The sequence below is a fragment of the Notolabrus celidotus genome, chromosome 7, assembly GCF_009762535.1.
Source record: "Notolabrus celidotus isolate fNotCel1 chromosome 7, fNotCel1.pri, whole genome shotgun sequence".
Taxonomy (NCBI): domain Eukaryota; kingdom Metazoa; phylum Chordata; class Actinopteri; order Labriformes; family Labridae; genus Notolabrus; species Notolabrus celidotus.
The window spans coordinates 12,697,885-12,715,468 of NC_048278.1; the positions used below are offsets into that span (position 1 = coordinate 12,697,885).

Genomic DNA, 17,584 nt, shown 5'->3' on the forward strand with positions numbered 1-17,584 from the left:
GTAAAAAGCATTTCAACGTCCTGGAGTGGCCTAGCCAGTCTCCAGACCTCAACCCCATAGAAAATTTGTGGAGGGAGTTGGAAGACCGTGTTGCCCAGCGACAGCCCCAAAACATCACTGCTCTAGAGGAGATCTGCATGGAGGAATGGGCCAAAATACCAGCTACAGTGTGTGCAAACCTGGTGAAGACTTACAGAAAATGTTTAACCTCTGTCATTGCCAACAAAGGTTATGTTACAAAGAATTGAGTTGAACTTTTGTTATTGACCAAATACTTATTTTTCACCATCATTTACAAATAAATTCTTTAAAAATCCTACAATGTGATTTCCTGGATTTTTTTTTCTCATTCTGTCTCTCATAGTTGAATTGTACCTCTGATGAAAATTACAGACCCCTCTCATCTTTCTAAGTGGGAGAACTGGCAAAATCAGTGGCTGACTAAACACTTTTTTGCCCCACTGTATGTTCAACTGCAAAGCCCAGAGAAGAGGAAAAATAGCAAAGATGATCCACCTGCTCTGAAAACCACGGACACAAGATTGTTGTTGCAAATCCACATGCAAAATGAGCAAATGAAGAAACATCTACTGCTGATTAATGTATTAGCTGGTCAGTAAGAGAACATTAAAGTTCAGTTTCTTACAAGAACAAAAAGTTGCCACTGTCCAATTTGCTTAAACCATGTCTGTAGTCAGGAAAGTACCAAGTTTTTAAGTTACACTCTCCAAGTTGAAAGACTAATTGAGCTTCCTGCCTCTTTGAAGTAAAAGCTAAAACTGCTGAAAAAGCACTTTGCTTTGATCAACCAAGTCCAAGGTCTTCAGATTAATATCTCAAATCCAAAGTCAAACTGAGAGTCTCTGAACTGAAATGTTAAATATTAAACTCTTCTGTATCATAATTTGTCAAATATTATCAAATATTTTTGACTCATCTTAAAATTCAATTGAACTTCTTCTCTAGCCAGCAGTATTGTGCATGTCTTTCCACTCTGTCTCTGAACAACCGCTGCTTCACTTTTCTCTCATGAAATCCTTCTCAGTGTCCTGTGCAACAGACAACACAACTCTTAGACCAGTTCATAACTTGAGGTTTTTAAACACTGTAACACCTGATACCAAGACTATTTAGCTAGGTCTTACAGTGTGGTGAGCTCATGTTTAAAACTAACCAATCAATCTAAATTCAAACTGAACAATAATTCTATCTATGCGTTACCCCACAGCAGCGGGCACACTGTGCATCAAGTTCTCAGTGCTACTTTGTGTCACAGATGGCTTTAGGTGACAGTCTGAGGAACAAATTGAAAGCATGCAGGGAAAATAATCCCATTACTGAATAGGACTTGGACAGTTGGACCTGGACAGCACTTCAGTTACCTCATTGGATCAACGGATCAATTACAGGCAGTGACAAAGGCTATTAATTACAATGGACAGAGCATAATGGATGTGTATTAACAAGGTGCTGGCAGCCCATGTCAACTCACAGATAAATATAAAGATGGAGTATTACTGCAAAGCTGCTTAAAAGAGGTCTGAAAAGAAAATTAGGACTGCTAAGGTCGCTTTAATAACCAACAGTTGAAAAAGAATCAAGCTGTAGCTGATTCATTTACAGTATTTAAGTTAAGGCTCTCTTGCGCGATATTTTTTCTTTATTTGAAAATGTTTTTGAATGAGATTTATTAGACATCTGAGAGTGGGCTGAGGTCAACTGATTAGAAAAGAGTGCTTTAAAATGAATCAATAACATTCAAAAGCTCCATTTTGATCATAGACTGTATAAAAACATTGACGACACAACAGCTCCTCCAAAGTGGAGCCAAAACTTTTGGAGCACCCTCAACTGACCGGCTGCTAATATAGGTCTTAAAGCCCAGACTACCTGCTTGGTGTTAGTGATGAAGCATTAGTTATATTAGATAATTGAAATACACATCAAATACATTTTTCTCAATTGTTGATTTTTTTCAGGGAAGTTTAGTTTTCATTCATTCATTTGAAGAAGAGAGGATGTGAAGCCATGATTGATATCTCTGTCTACAAATGCGTGCTCCTGCAGAGTTCGCTACTGGATTCAACAGCTTACAGAAGCAATGGCGAGTTAAAACTTAACAATCTCCAACACCAGAGTGATTGAACTGCCCACAACCATCGCCGTTCACTTCAAATCAACACAAGAATATGTTTTGCTGCTGACTGTAACGACCTGAGGGATATATGACATTTTACCTGTAAGTTAAATGCATGCTTTGTTTAGCAGAGGGAGTGCGGGATCGCTACCACTGCTCCATCAGCCAGAGTTCTTCTGTGCATGTCTTGGCTCAAAAATGTGTCACCAGCCGAACATGTCAGCAGTCTTCAAGGTTGTATTTTGGCTTCAGTATTTTACGGTGGCAGAAGATGGAGGCACGCCATTCACATTAAAATGCAGTCATGGTTATGACATGTAATTGCTAATTCCTAGGTGATACCCTAAATTGCATTTACTATTATACTGCATTTGACATTTCCATTGACAACCCTTAAAATCTTTGTGTTGTAACATTGCATTGGAGGGAACGTTCTTTTTATCATTGATCCTCCTGCTCTTCCACAAAGACACAAACCCAACTGCAAAACAGAAAAATAACTTACAGCAATGTTAACATAGATTACATGTGTAACAGATTCAATTTAGAGCTCCTGTGAGAAACCTTCAGTCAACAATAATCTCAACCTCCCAGTGGACAAAGCACTACATCTCATCTCTTTGCTGATCATGTCCTGACTCTGCGCAAATAGAGTTTTTCAGATGAAAAAATCTGATCCTGCCGTCTTCTGCCAGTCATATTTATCACTCACACTGTAAACATTTGTTCTTCAGCAGCATTCTGCTCAGTTAACCGCCTCATCTGTTGCTGTGCAGGTGGCAGCTGTAACAGATATTACAAATGACTATAAAGATCAAGTTAATCTATATTGCAAAGGTGGTGCTACTAGTGATGAACACGCACAGACACACAACTCTGCAGTCCTCCTTAGCTCTTCAGAGCTTTTGAATCATTGATCTATTTGCTTTGGATTTGCTGCCATATTCAAACAACTTGATTAAATCTCACTGATCTCAGTATTCAGCGCCATCAGACAGCAGCTTAAAGTTAACAAAGCTCTGATACACTCACTCTTTTAAACAGAAAACAGCACAAACACAAAGTTAGCAGCTCTCTGGGGCACAAAGGAGAGCATTTAGCAGCTGATGGGCTAAAGATACAAGTTGTTTACCCTTATGATTACTTATCTGAACAGGACACCTTAATGAAGTAGGGTTTTAGGGGACTGTTGTGCAGGAAATTCACGAAACTAAACGCAGAACTCCTGGAGATGCAGCAAATATCAAATGTCTGTTTTGGTATGAAGACATTTATGATCAGAGGGTTGTAGTTGGACACTCAAAACTGAGATTGCCAATGATACTGTAAAACATTTGTAATTACTTTGGAACTAGCAGGAAGCCTTTGGAGAAGATGAGTAGTATGTTAAGATCTGTACATGCAGCAAACTTTCAGGGGTCATAGAAAAAGTAATTCACTAAAACTACAATGCATTTTAAAGCAATGAAGTTGCATGAGTTTATTATTTATGATGACCTCACTTTAAACCATCCAAATAAAGTATAGCTAATGAAGGGAAATCCACAACATGACACAAACAACATGATAACTTGTTGAAAATGATACACTGTTTTATATTTGTTGTAGCTGTTGATCTGTGATGGTCTCTCTTATCTCTTAAATAATCACAGTCTGATATGTAAGTGAGGGTGCAAAACTGCTGCTGTTTCATCCTGACACCACCAGAGGTCAATAGAGCTCTTTGAGTTCTCAGTTTTATCTGTATTACAGGCTGCAGTGAGCGAAGGGACAGCTCACCTCCATGTCAGGGTAACTGAGCACCACGAGCTGAGCACAGGCGTTTACGTCGTCCCCTTTGATAAAGGACAGATCCACTCCTCCAACTCGCTCCAGGCCTGAGAAGGCTGGATTCCTCTGCCAGTCCTCCGTGTCCTCTTCCACCACCTGCTGCCTGAGACAGGCCTGCTCACTGCACAGGGCACACAGTAGTAAGTGAAGTAACAAAGCCATTACAGGACAAAACACAGACAACACACTGAAGCAGCTTTGGTAACTTCTTGCACACACATGGTTCTTTCTGTTTAAAGAAATCTGGACTGAGTTTAGATACTAGCTCCACCTTTTTCCTCCAGTGCTCTATTATATATTTACTTTAGAGTTTTCAATCCAGGATAACACATTACACAGGTGATTTATAATGAGGTTGGCTGTTTATTTCCTGTTCTTTACCAGAAAAAAAAAACATTGTTTTCAACACATCATAAGTAATTAGTGTAGGGGCTCCCATACTTTTCAGTTCATGTCAATAGTATCTACTGATTACATTTTTAGCGATTCAAAGATCAATTAACGAGTGATGTCAGCTATATTGTATTCTCCCATGTCTTTTTAACCAAAGTAAAGAGACTGAAACATTTAAACAACTGTTTTTGTGTTGTTGTTCTTCACTTGTTTCTTGTCTCCAACTTTTGAGGTCAAAGCTTTTCTTAAACATTTAATAGTTGAAACATATAATGTACAGTACATCTTTGCTGTATGATGTGAGCCTACATTTAATACAGATTTGTATTACTGCATTTAGTTTTTAATAGAGATTATGATGTAATTATTGTTACTTATTTGGCTATCAAATGTCAGACAGAGAACATTACACAAGTTTTGTTTTGTCTAACCAACAATCCCAGATTTCAGAGTTGAATCATGCAGTGAGTGTGAAATGTTATGGTTCATTCAGAAGCTCCAGATTGCAAATTTAATATGAGTTACAACTAAAGTTCACCTGCGTAGACATTTGTGTATGCCTATGAGTTTACACGACCTGTGGCCTGCATTACATAGTATTGAATCATGATGTCATCACTGGCTTCGTCATCACATACTGATAAATCAATAGCTGCTGAGTGGTGGTGGCACAGGTCCAATGACCTCTGACTGCAAGCAGTGCGTCTCAGCAACACAGTGACAGAAAGTCGTGTAACACTACCATCCTCCAGCTCATTACAGAGTGCTTTTTTGTTTTTCCAAAACACATCATGTGACAATAAAGCAAATAACAACAGAGAGCCACGCTGTTCAAGATAACTTGGACACAGATCAATGAAGTGTTGCTGTATACGGTGTACTGTACTGTATACGGTGTGTCAGTTTTGGTATACATGTAGGAATATCACTCTGACCTCTCCCACTGTTGGACCAATTCATCTGTAGGAGCAGCGCACATCTTCAGAGCCCTGTTGGAGTGTGGAAAACGAGAAATCGACTGACAAAAGTGAATGTCCGTACAAACGTGTCCCTGTCATGCTTCCGTGTACTGACGTCACTAGGAGGGCGGGGCCTGCGCTCTGAGTCAGTATTAATTTTAGCAGGTCAATAGTGCCATCTAGTGGCCTAAATTGTGTACTTACTCATTTTATATTGTGTTACATCATTTTCTGGATGTTATTTCTGTGTTTGTCCTACTGTTTAATGTTAAAGCCATTAGGTAGAGATCATCCCATGTCAAAATTCTGAAATCCCAACTCAATTAACCTTGGGTCTCTGTGTAGTATCATTAAAAAGGGGGCATGTTTACTGTTGTGATGCATCATCAGCAACCCTCTAAGAAGTTGGGAAACAGTGAGACCAGTTTCTGGAGTTTTGAAAGTGAAATGTTATCCCATTCTTGCCTGATATGGGATTTCTGCTGCCAAACAGTTCTCCTTTGTCGTATTTTTGATTTCATAATGCACAAAATGTTTCAGTGGATGACAACTAAGGGCTGCAGGTAGGCCAGTTTTACACCAAGACTCCTCTACTACAATGCCATGTGTAAACTAGCCATGCAAGGGCACTTATGCAACCCAATTCTATCTTGGCTGCAATTTATGCTCAAGAATACTATTCTCGAATGTTTGAACTATTTCCTCACCCGGTCTCTCTCAGAGTGGTGCACCTCTTCTTATATTTACTTCTGAGTGAGTCAGCCTCTCTGGAATGCCAATTTTATGCACAGTAAGATTACTAACCTGCTGAAATTAATCTAATTAGTTAAGAGATGTTTATCAAGATGTGTTTTAGCATTACATAACTTTTTTAGTGTTTGTTGTCCCTGTCGTAACTGTATTGGATATGTGCTTCTGGCAACAAATTCAAAATGAGCATATATTTTTCATAAAACGTTTTTCAGTTTCAACATTCAATATGTTTTTATTGCTCAACTTTCAGTTAAATATAGGCTTTAAATGATTTGCAGACCATCAAATTTTTAAAATTAACATTATACACAGTGTCTAAACTCTTATGGAACTAGAGATGTAGAAAACACCTGAGATATTGGGTCATCAACCTGCTTAGATTAACATTAAAATGTAACCATCCAACTAGATTTTAAGAGTCAGGAATCTTAATCTACATCTGTACAAATGAATCACTACTGACATGAACCAGCAGAGAGGACAATGCAGCCTGAATCAGTTATTTGAGGAGAAGATATGTAGATCAGAAATCTTTTTAGATTATTGGTGAAGTCAGTGGTACATGAGATACAAAACCCAGGTCTATGATTGTCATGTGTATGTAAGAAGTTAAGTTAGAAATGTAAGTTTAACACCAATTTCAGCTATCTTTGTATTAGATAGCTTGAAAAATGAAACACCCCCTTAAGTTTGGTTATAGGTGCACAAAGCATTTAGACCAGGGGCGTCAAACTCATTTCAGTTCAGGGGCCACTTACAGCCCAAGTTGATCTGAAGTAGGCCGGACCAGTAAAATCATAACATGATAACCTATAAATTATGAAAACTCTAAATGTTTCCCTTTGTTTTAGTGCAAAAAAGTACAAGTACATTCTGAAAATGTTCACATTTAATGAAACATCTTTCTACAAAAACAGCTGTTGTATTTTTTGCCATGAGTCTCATTGTGGGTCAAATATTTTACTCTTTAAGCCCTGAAACCTGCTGCAAACACACCAAACACACAGGTAACCCATTCACCTTACACAAAGTGTGTAATGTTTACTGCAAAAGAACAGATAGACTGTAATAATGAAGAAGGTAAACTTGACAATTTTGGACCCCTCAGCTCCAGCAGGAACATTTTGCTAGCTGGACAGTGTTGTATGCAGGGTGTAGTGCTAGTGTTAGTAGTTAGTGGATCATCTTATAGTACTGTAAAAAGTCTTTATGAATCTGAACCGGATTATGCAAACAGCAAGTCATCTATTTTCTCACTTTGAGAAAGCAGTCCTAGAAAAAAAGTGCTGTTCAGGTGCGCTCCGTCATCGCTATGATTTTGTGACCTCCAGAGGACAAATTTGAAGTAGTAGTTACTTTTACTGAAAAATTGAAGTTAATGTCTTCTCTGTAGTTTTTTCACTTTGCAAAGTCGTTCCTTGGGCCAGATTGGAACCTCTGGCGGGTTGGTTTTGGCCCATGGGCCGTATGTTTGACACCCCTGATTTGGACCAATTAGAATATAAATCAGTTGTTTGATGTCTTATGTGCTTAACTTCAGTCAAAAACATAAACAAAACATTCAAATGAAAGTGACCCAAGTCTTTATTTGCTCATAATTCAAGTTTAATGTTTTCAAAAAAATGTAAAGGCGACATATTCTCATTAATTTAAACATATAATTTTTACATAATTCCTCACATCAAGGTAAAGAGAAGATATGCAATGATTTCCGCAAAGGAGGAAAAGACAAATGTGTTGAACAATCAAGACAAATAGTTATAGCCCTCAACCATCTATGAGATCTTGATGAAAAAAGTACACAACTGTAAGAGCTAAAGTCAGAGAGGCAGGAGTCGGCGGGATCCGGGAGATTTCTGGTGTTTGTAACACTTAATGTAAGCCTATAAAACAATGTCACTGATCTGAGAACACTTCTTTTAGCCTATAGCTTCAATCAAGGTTCACTCTGCTTCCTATGATATACACAATGAGAAGTGTTTGAAAGCATGACCACAAATCTGGAGTGTATGGATGACAAAGAGTATATAGATAGAGACAAAGGGAAGTTAAAGAGCAGCTCAGTCTGGAACTGTAAATTGTTTCATCATTCGAGACATGGAAAAAGTCTCCTCCAGAAATTCACAGGTGAAGGGCGCTAAGCCGTGCAGTCTCCACGTGCTTTAGGAGGAGAGAAAAGAGGGGAGAGAAGCACACCTGGCGAGGGGGCAGGAGAAAGGGAGTGTTTCCACACATTTTACAGGCAGATATTTGATCCCACCGTTTCAAACATTCATTCTTTTACACCATCATACACACTTGATAGCCCACAATCTGAAGAGGTCCTTTTTCTCAGTAAAGCATGTCATGTTATTGCAGTTAATGACATTTGTTACCACAAGTGAACCCTTGACCTTTCATCAATATATTAAAAAAGAAGCAGGTTTCTGTATCAAAAACAAGTTGCTGGGTGGGTCAGTATTTTCAGAGGCTTGATTCTGGAGAGAGCCTCTGTCTTATTAACTTCTTTATTTCATCTTTTTTTTTCTGTCAGCTGCGCTCCTGAATGACTTAAATCTGTGACCAGATGTCTGCCCCTTACAGGGAGTAAGATCTTTAAGTCATCAACTTAATAAACTATTAGAAAAATGTTGCATGTGTGTTGCATTTAGAAATGTTCACTCAGGTCATAATTGCTCATCTATTACAGTGATGACCTTATAAAAGCAGGTACTTGTCTAAGTGATGGTTATAAAGGCTAAAATGGTATTTATTGACACATGACTCTTAAAATGGCTATATCTTTATCTTTAAATTATAGACCTTTAAACCCAATCACCATGTGAGCAGGCAGTAACACACTACACTCTGTCATCCTGTCAAGTACTCGTCTCCATAAGAAAAAACAGTAACATACTCCACTCAACACTAGTACATGATCAGTATCAATATGTTGACTACTGGTGCACCAACAAATGATAATCACAAAGTAACATTCATCCCTAATGCACACAAATCTACATCACACTGAAAACAAAGTAGAGAATGATGGCAGTCCTGCTCAAGTGCATCCCAACCCTCCAAATTTCAGGCATTTCATTGGTCGGGGAGCACGAGCCAATCAGTAGCACATTCACAAATCACAAGGCATGTCCGTTACAACTTGATTCGAATGGAGTTCCTTTAAATTGTGCACACAGTGGACAGAAAGTGAACTAACTGTGGTTGTTCCAAGAAACTAAACATGTCCTTGAGAAAATGTGGCGAGCTGTTGTTGTTGTTGTTGTTCCTCTCCTGACAGAATGGAAACCAAGACGAGAAGTGATAAAGTTGGTGTCACAGAGTATAGCTGTTTACTGGCTCAGTTAGCCTGTCTGTCCCTCTGTACACAACATACTAGTAAAAATGTATCTGCAAACAGCACCCATGATCCTCTGCACATATCTTCATGATAAATAGAAATATTTCACACAGTAAAAAGTCAAACTCATGTTATTGCTTCTCGCGGATTACTTCGCTAAGAGTTTAGACCCAGGTCAAATGTTCTAATGTTTTTCATGGTATGATAAAGCCCTCGTGAGATGGACAGGTAGGGCTTACCAAATAAGGCAACACAATGAACCGAATATTCATCCTGCTGTGGATGAATATCTGTTCCCAGAAAACGGGCAACTTTGCTGACACCATCTGTGTTGTCGTTACTCAGTGAGCCCTGCCTGCTCCATAACTCCATGCTTGCTTGAAAAACAAATTTGATACAGATCCAATTCAACCTAGGTCTAGTTAAGAGTTTACCCCTCCCCCACACACACGACCTATAAACAATTCAATAGATTCATCAAACCTCTCTGGTATTATGGCAAACATTGTACATTTTTGCATGTCATCAAACAGTGTCTGTTGGAAAAGCACATCCAGTTTTTCATCTAACGCACATGACTGAGGTATGCGTCATTTCTGTCAAGTAAATGTGGGTGTACTTGTTAATGCATATATGTAACAGCGCCTCCAGTGTCTTTGTCCAGTCCTGTGCGTCCCAGGATGACAATATTGCTTCTTTCTTTCTTTTTAAAGTGTCACTAAAGCACCACAACTCATCTATTGACCTGTAACCTTTACACCCCACACAAGACACAAAGCAAGCAAACATTCTGCTAATGTTCTATTTCAATCCGCAGCCCAGCAGAGATGCCAGGCACAAAAAATATATGACCTTTGTGCAAAAATCAGCCCTTTGAACTGTACACACAGTCTCAGTGTTGTTGTTTTTTTGCCTTAGATTTAATCTTTGTCTCCTGTTTGTGCAAGCATGCTTCAGTTCCATAAGACTGGCTGTGCAAAAGGAACAGAATCCAAAGATGACGACGAGGAAGGGAAGGAGGAGTGTTGGCTAAGGTGTTGATGGTCAGGGCTGTTAAGGGGTGGGGGGGATTTGAGTCTTTGCTCCCATCTTCTACCTCGAGATCATGGAGCTGGACTGCGATTGGCTGGAGGAGGTGGTGGCAGCGCTGAGCTGAGAGAAGCCGCTGTGGCTCGACTCCAGGCTGGTCATGGAACCCCTGAGGCAAGAGACAGAGAAGTAAAAAGAATGTGAGATGACACTCATTTCCAACTCGGCAGTCAATTTCAAATGTGTGCATCATCTCACACTAGAGCAACCACAATCTGCCAGTGACTAACTGAATGCATTCTGCGTGCACAACTCGTGCTCATGATGCAGAAGCATGCAGCCAGATCAGACCTACAGCAGGGAGGTTAAATCACTCTGTGTGGCACACAACACTCCGGCTCTGTCACAGGCTGCAACAACCAATCATGTGTTAGGTAGAAAACAGTTCACATCAAAATGATTCATCCTTTGATTCTTTGACTCAGCTTCAATAGTTGGATTCTTTTAAAGACCTAAGAGTTATTGCCTAAGTAAGCTAAGGCTGTTTTATTCAGCACACAAGCATATTCTCTATCTCACATGCAAAACTAAAAAAAAGCCTTTTGCTTAACAGCTTCCTTTGGTGTGAAAGCTGTCTTGCATGTTTAAAGGCTTAGCTGTCTGTGGCAAAGCATGAAGCATTTTCCTGTTTTCTACATGATCTTTACATTCATTATTACATGATGAATAACAAGAGTCTGGATGTGTTTCATCAGTGTGTTATGGCTGCTTGGTGTGAGAATGGATTAGGATGTTTTGCATTAAGCATTCAAAAAACACACAAATTAGGGCTGGGCAATATGGCCTATGTACGCTATAACATTAAAACAGTAATGCTATAACGTGACACTTGAAATATCCTAATATGTCATATCTCAAGAGCTTTAAGAGCTTATTATCATTTGAGGCATTCAATAATGTCAATACAGGGCCCCGTTGGCCTAGCGGTCTAAGTGTGCACCCCATGCAGAGAGGCCATAACCCTCGTCACAGAGGTCGCAGGTTTGATTCCAGCCTCGACCATTTACTGCATGTCCTGCCCCACTCTCTGATCCCCACATTTCCTGTCTCTCTTCAGCTGTCCAGTCCATTAAAGGCAAAATGCCCCCAAAAATATATCTTTAAAAATAATTCCAATACAAGGATTCTAGTACTTCCTGCATTGTATGTCTGAATTCAAACATTTGGTTTGCTCATGTGTATATAGAATTTAGATTTTTTTTCCCAAATCAGGCAATGGGGAAAACAAGCTTTTAATATCTGTAAAATAATATTGAAAAATGGTAACTTCGTATTGATGCAAAGTTTTACAAAAACAGCACAACCAAGGAGCAACTCATTAAATCACTTCTTTCTTTTCATGTTTACTGATCATGACATTTGTTTTTTTCCCATAAACTTTCCCTAATGTCTTAATTTAAGGGCCTTCAATTAAGTAAACTAATGACCAGTAGGGCTGTCAACGAATATATATTAGAATATTAAAAAACGGAGATTCGATTGTGAAAATTAATATTCGACTGTGGAAAAAAACACATCGGCGGCTGCTTTGCGAGTGGGCGCACTGCATGACAGGTCAGGGACAGGTCACAGGAGTCACACATGCACAGCGTGAAGCAGACGGCAGAGAGAAATCCTTCTGTCCCCGGATCCTCAGTGCGCTCTGAACGCGTCTTTTCCTCCGTTGGGAATATAGTGAATAAAAAGAGATCGCCTCTTCACACTGACTGTCTTGTGTTTTTGGCAAATAACCTGTCAGGCCTAAGACCCTACATTGACAGTGGACTAAAAGAGCCCAACAATCAGTGACACTGGGATAAAATGCAGTTTTTCCTCTCTTTATTTTATACAAGTGCCAAGAATGTAAGTGGACTACTTTTTCGTTTTTAACTTCAATTAATGTTAATAATATTTGCTTCAATCACTGAATGAAGCCTGCCTATATTAGGGACAAGAGTCAGGACCTTTAATTGCTCGCACAAGTCTTGTTCAGCACTCACGCAGCGCATTACACACGGAGAGGGGGGCGAGCGAGCGAGCGAGCGAGAGGTCCCCGGTCTTAAAAGTGTTACGGTATAGACCATTAGGTCATTTACTTGTTTTGTAATGTGTAGGTATGTTTAGGCATGTTATATCTTAAATAAAAATACATATACCAGTAGTTATGTCTCCTTGTATTAGTTTGTCCACCTGTTATTGACATAATGCGCAAATATAGATATTCGAATGGTTCGAACCTATGGGTTTTTTCAGAGCGAATATTCAAACGTCATTTTGGAGCAATTTTGACAGCCCTAATGACCAGGTTTGATGCATGGATTTCTATAGAGATGTCTGAAGACTCAACTGCTCAGGGAACACCTAGGTACTTAACCTGACCCTTCTTCTCTTTGTCCTCAGGGGTAGAATGAATCAGAAGTTCTAAAACCCAGCTCTTATTGAATATTTAGCTCTGAATATTAAATGCTATTGAATGTTGAACGATATTGTTGACTTGAATTATTTGTTGTGATTAGCTGTACATTATCTTTATTTAAAAGAACAACAACAACAAAAAACCTGGCACTTCTTCTGGCACTAGATGGCAGAACGTGACCAATCAACTTGAAGCACTTTGTTGCAATTACTATGGTTTTTCCCTCCAGTCTAAATTCTTGCTTGTGTTGTACATCGCTTTGGACAAAAGCATCTGCTAAATGAAATTGTAGGATTGTAGAGGTGCAGCTAACAGCTAATTCTACTAAGATGTCCAAATAAGACCAAAAATGTCAAACATGAGTCCGCCACTCACAAATATGATTGTAAACGCTAGAATGAGTTACATGTGGTGATCTGTTGAAGTGCAACAGCATGTGCATCGGAGCCAATGTGAGATTCAGTAAATTGGTGGTACAAATGGATGATGGAAAAAAAACACTATAGATACAGGTAACATCTCTCTGTACTGATATCGAAATGCACGTTGCGTGTAACCTGGACAAACAGCAGCTGAGCCCTAGTGTGCTGAGGTTAACCCATTCTAGAGTTTCTTATATTGTTAATCATGCAAGCAGGGTGACTGAAGCCGGCAAGAGGACGGTTAGGATGCCGGCTCAGTGCAAGGATTCTTTCTTCAAAGCGAGTAAAGCAACAGCTTCCTGTTAGCCAGCTCTAACAAAAGCCATAAGCAAGAACAGATGCAAACAAGCATCTCTTTGCCACATTAGAAGCGTGACTGCCATGAGGGGTCTGTTAAAATAAGCAGAAATGACAATGAGCTAGTGCTAAAAAAAGGGAGGGGGGCAAATCCGAGCCACTTACAAACTCTGCACATCATAGCAAGCCGTTCTTCACAGGAAGACAGAGCAGGGGGAAGGAAGTAGAGGGGATTGTGAGCAATAGATCAGGAGCGGATTGGAAAATGGACAGAAAATGCTGGATTAAAGGATTCTCTTAAGGACGTTACAATAACTCTGGGCCTAGATAATTCATGATGCACCCAAAGCTATTCATAAAATAATTTCAGCAACGTTACAGACCTAAGTCATTCATATATGTAATTTCATACGTGGTGCTATGTTGTAGGCTGTAGAGGGGGAAAACTGAGAGAAAGCAGGAGTGAGAAATGAGCAGTCATGTAATGTTTTAAATTAAAACTTTCCAACATCATAGTAAACATCTTAAAACATCAAAATATGGACACACATTTACACACTTCACATATGTAAGATGGGCATAGTGTATATTTTGGTCCTTTGCACACACACACACACACACACACACCCTTAGAGTTACTAACCTGAAGTCCTCAGAGCCCAAGACCTCAGTGTAGTACATGACTTTACACTTGTGGGAGGAGACCTGCAGGGTGGCCAGCACATCATCCACTCGGGGCAAGTTGGTGGCCGAGCAGGCTGGCATGTTGTGGAACTTCCACTGAAGGATGTAGAAACCTGGCCACCTGGTGATGTGCGAGCCCTGAGGAAAGGACAGATTCAGTATCAATCAATCAAATTCATTTAATTTAATTTCCATTGTTTTAATAGGACTTTCTAAAACAAGATTTAAAAAGTTTGTATAGATGACATAAAATGTCATTGTTCGAAAATGTATCCAACAATGAGTAAAATAAATATAAAGAATAATACTTCACATCAGCAAAGAAAAACCTTGAAAAGTTTATCTCAAAGAATATTATTTTCAGCTACTATCAAATCTGTGGACCTCTGTTGAGTGTCTTGGGGCGTAAAAGCTGAAAGCAGCATGTCAAACATTTTCGAGGAGAAGAGTGGTGTGACATTATGTTATTCTTGTTTTACAATGCAAAGCATTTCGGAACCATTAATTCCAGGTCTTGGAACCTCACCTGCACACTCTCGCCCTCCTTGCAGGTGAGCGGGGACTCCACCATGCTGTAATCCTGCCCCAGTGTCCAAGACTTATCAATGAGCTGCACATTGTTGCCTCCTGGGGATGTGATACCGTGAGCTCCCGTGGGGTCTTTGCGTGGAAGCTGAGGGGCCCGCTTTGAGTGGTAGATGTTGAAAACCACGTCGCCTTTGCATATGTCGAAGTCCCAGGTGATGACTGAGGAGGCGTCAATTATCTCAATCAGAAGCTGGGGGAAGAGAGGAGAGAGCGTGAAACATGAGAAGCTTGGCCTGACACTGGACTTGAAGTGTTTCAGGAGAGGAGTAGATGAACAAAAGAACACCCAAAATTTCATTTTTAAGTCTTGCCATTTTACTATGACAATCCTTTATATGTTATTCCATAAGCTACAACCAAGTCTGTCAAAATCAAGGCAGCAGCAGGGACAAAAGGCAGTGAGAGACAAATGTGAACATCTGTTTAAGAGCTTATGAGCTCATTAGAATGCAATTCAAACAATTTCCAGAGGGGTGATTATGCATGACAGTATATCTCGCTTTGGTATAAATCATGCAACACAATTAAATGCATTCCACTGTAGAAAGGCTATGTTTCAAAGTAAGACCACATTTTGTTTCACAACTAAATTCAAAATCAGCACAGAGGTCATCTCTCACATTCTACCACAAGATGGCACAACTTTCAGTAAAACGATCATCACAGGCAGCATGAGGCTCTGTTGTCGTGCCCTAGATATTCATTTCAAGCATCACCACAGGCGTTCCAGCTTTTCTTCTAACTTTGGGGCTCGACGTGAAGTCTCACCTCATGTGGAGCTCCCTTGAAGACACTGGCGCTCTGGTAGATCGTCTCAGTCCACAGGCGTACATCTTCATTCTCAAGCTCCTCTGCTGTGCGGTACATCGACTTAGGAACCAGGCCTCCTTCTGGTACCTCACACTGCAGAGAGAAAAGTGTGCATGTACATGTAAGCACAGAGAGAAACACATGTACAGAACTAGGAGGGGAAAGAATTTCCTGTCGTGAGGTGGGTGCCTAACAAGTTAATATTTAAGATGAATAATATTCACAAGTTGTAATATAACAGTCTTCACCCACCATGCACTCTCCACCAAGGAAGTCCGGGATGATCTCCTTGTCTATATAGTCCACCAGTCCTCCAGGGCCCTGGTAATCATTGCCTGCATAGATGAGGAACTTCTTCCGGGTGTTTTCATCAATGAATGGACTCACCTAGAGGCAGAGGCAGAAACAGATATGAGTCAAAAGTCACTCATCAGAACTATACGACTACAAAAATATACACATTTAAAACAAAATCAGCAGTATTTATTTATTGTTGTAGAGCTTTCACTTGTTAACAGGGATGTCAGGATTAGCTCAGGTTCAAGAAAAGAGAGTTGTGATATCGGCCATGTGTTGTGTTCGCTGTACTGAGTGAAAAAGCACCTCTTCAATACAGCAAGACAGTTCTTTGATATCTTTAGTTAGGTAGCTTTTAAAAGCATCTTTCATTCATACTTTTAAAAATATTTGATTAAATGTACTTTGAGCTGTTTGAATTAATATAAGTCTGCTCTGTAACTCTTACTCTCTTCTGATTTCTTTCTTAGCCATTCCTGTTTGATCTTCTCTTGACTGTTCAATGGGTTGCTTGATCATTTTCGAATGTCCTTTAACAAGATGTTTCTTTGCCCTTTGTCCTCTTGCGTTCGATGTCTTGTGTAAAATGAATTTGAATGGTTTTGTTGCTGGAAGTGGCCTTGTAATTAAACTTGTCTTGCCCAAAAGTCATCTGTATTAACCTACAGGAACTAGCAGTCTCAAGTCATCTGAAAAAATAAACACATAAGACAAAAAAAATCTAATTCAAAAGGAAGCCCCATACAAACACTTCACATTTCTCTGTACTGTTGCAGTGTTTATCATGTTGCTGATGTCATCCCTTTTAGCCCTGGAACTCACTCCATGGCTCTTGATGTCCAAAACTTTATGTTGACTTTATGTCAAAAACAATATCATGGATAGTAAAAAATGAAAATCAGCTTATAGGGCGCTGCCCTGGATTGAAACTTATAGTGGCATAAAAATGAGCGGGAGGATGAAAAGGATGAACCAGAAACTTGAACAGCTTTCAAAACTTTATACCCTAGTACTGTGAGGACAGCACCAGTACTCAGACTGCCTGAGCTGCGAGCTCTCACCAGTGTCCAGAGGACGGGGAACACTCGTGGAGCTCTCAGGATGAGAAGCCGTCCCAGAGTCTCTGGGTAGTTTGCTTCCACAACCTCAATGATCCTCAACAGTGCTTTGACACCGGGTCGCCACAGGTGACGCATGTTTAGCCCCTCCAGATCCACCAGGCATGTCCAGCAACTACAGAGGAGGCAGAGAGAGGATTAGTATTGATAAACGCATGCCACAAAGACACGCTCACACACAACTGTGCAACAGCTTCTTTCCAACCACTTAGCACCTGTCATCCTGAAGTGAGGCTTAAGTAGTGAAGGCAATGCTTGCTAATTCTGGAGCCTCCTTCTCAGCCGCCTTTAACACCCCCTGTTTCCCTTTATCTGCTCTAGCTGAGAGCCGTGATGTCACAGCCGTTCATAGTTTACATGCCTTCCTGCGTGGTTCTTATTCCAGCCACCTCCTCCTGTTCCAGAGCTGACAGATGACAGATACCATCTCCACTCTCACTCTCTCCTTCTCGCTCTCTCCCTCGTCGTCTGA

At 40.1% G+C, this 17,584-nt stretch overlaps 2 protein-coding genes across 6 annotated transcripts in view; both read right to left on the minus strand.

The window, feature by feature from the left end:
- The window catches only part of LOC117815281 (endonuclease V-like), a 103,838-nt gene extending 98,409 nt beyond the window's left edge, over positions 1-5,429 (minus strand). For all 5 annotated transcript variants that reach the window (XM_034686907.1, XM_034686905.1, XM_034686908.1 and 2 more), the window contains exons 1-2: positions 5,296-5,429; positions 3,917-4,088 (exon numbers count right to left, since the gene is read on the minus strand). In XM_034686907.1, coding sequence (XP_034542798.1) covers positions 3,917-4,088; positions 5,296-5,339 — 216 coding nt within the window. In that variant the 5' untranslated portion in view covers positions 5,340-5,429. The remainder of the gene's footprint in view (positions 1-3,916; positions 4,089-5,295) is intronic.
- A 2,965-nt stretch (positions 5,430-8,394) lies between these two features.
- si:dkey-237i9.1 (SEC14-like protein 1) overlaps positions 8,395-17,584 on the minus strand; it is a 42,092-nt gene continuing 32,902 nt past the window's right edge. Inside the window, exons 11-16 of the mRNA XM_034687791.1 lie at positions 17,056-17,227; positions 15,950-16,084; positions 15,656-15,790; positions 14,826-15,077; positions 14,259-14,437; positions 8,395-10,610 (exon numbers count right to left, since the gene is read on the minus strand). Of these exons, the coding sequence (XP_034543682.1) occupies positions 10,505-10,610; positions 14,259-14,437; positions 14,826-15,077; positions 15,656-15,790; positions 15,950-16,084; positions 17,056-17,227 (979 nt within the window). The 3' untranslated portion in view covers positions 8,395-10,504. The remainder of the gene's footprint in view (positions 10,611-14,258; positions 14,438-14,825; positions 15,078-15,655; positions 15,791-15,949; positions 16,085-17,055; positions 17,228-17,584) is intronic.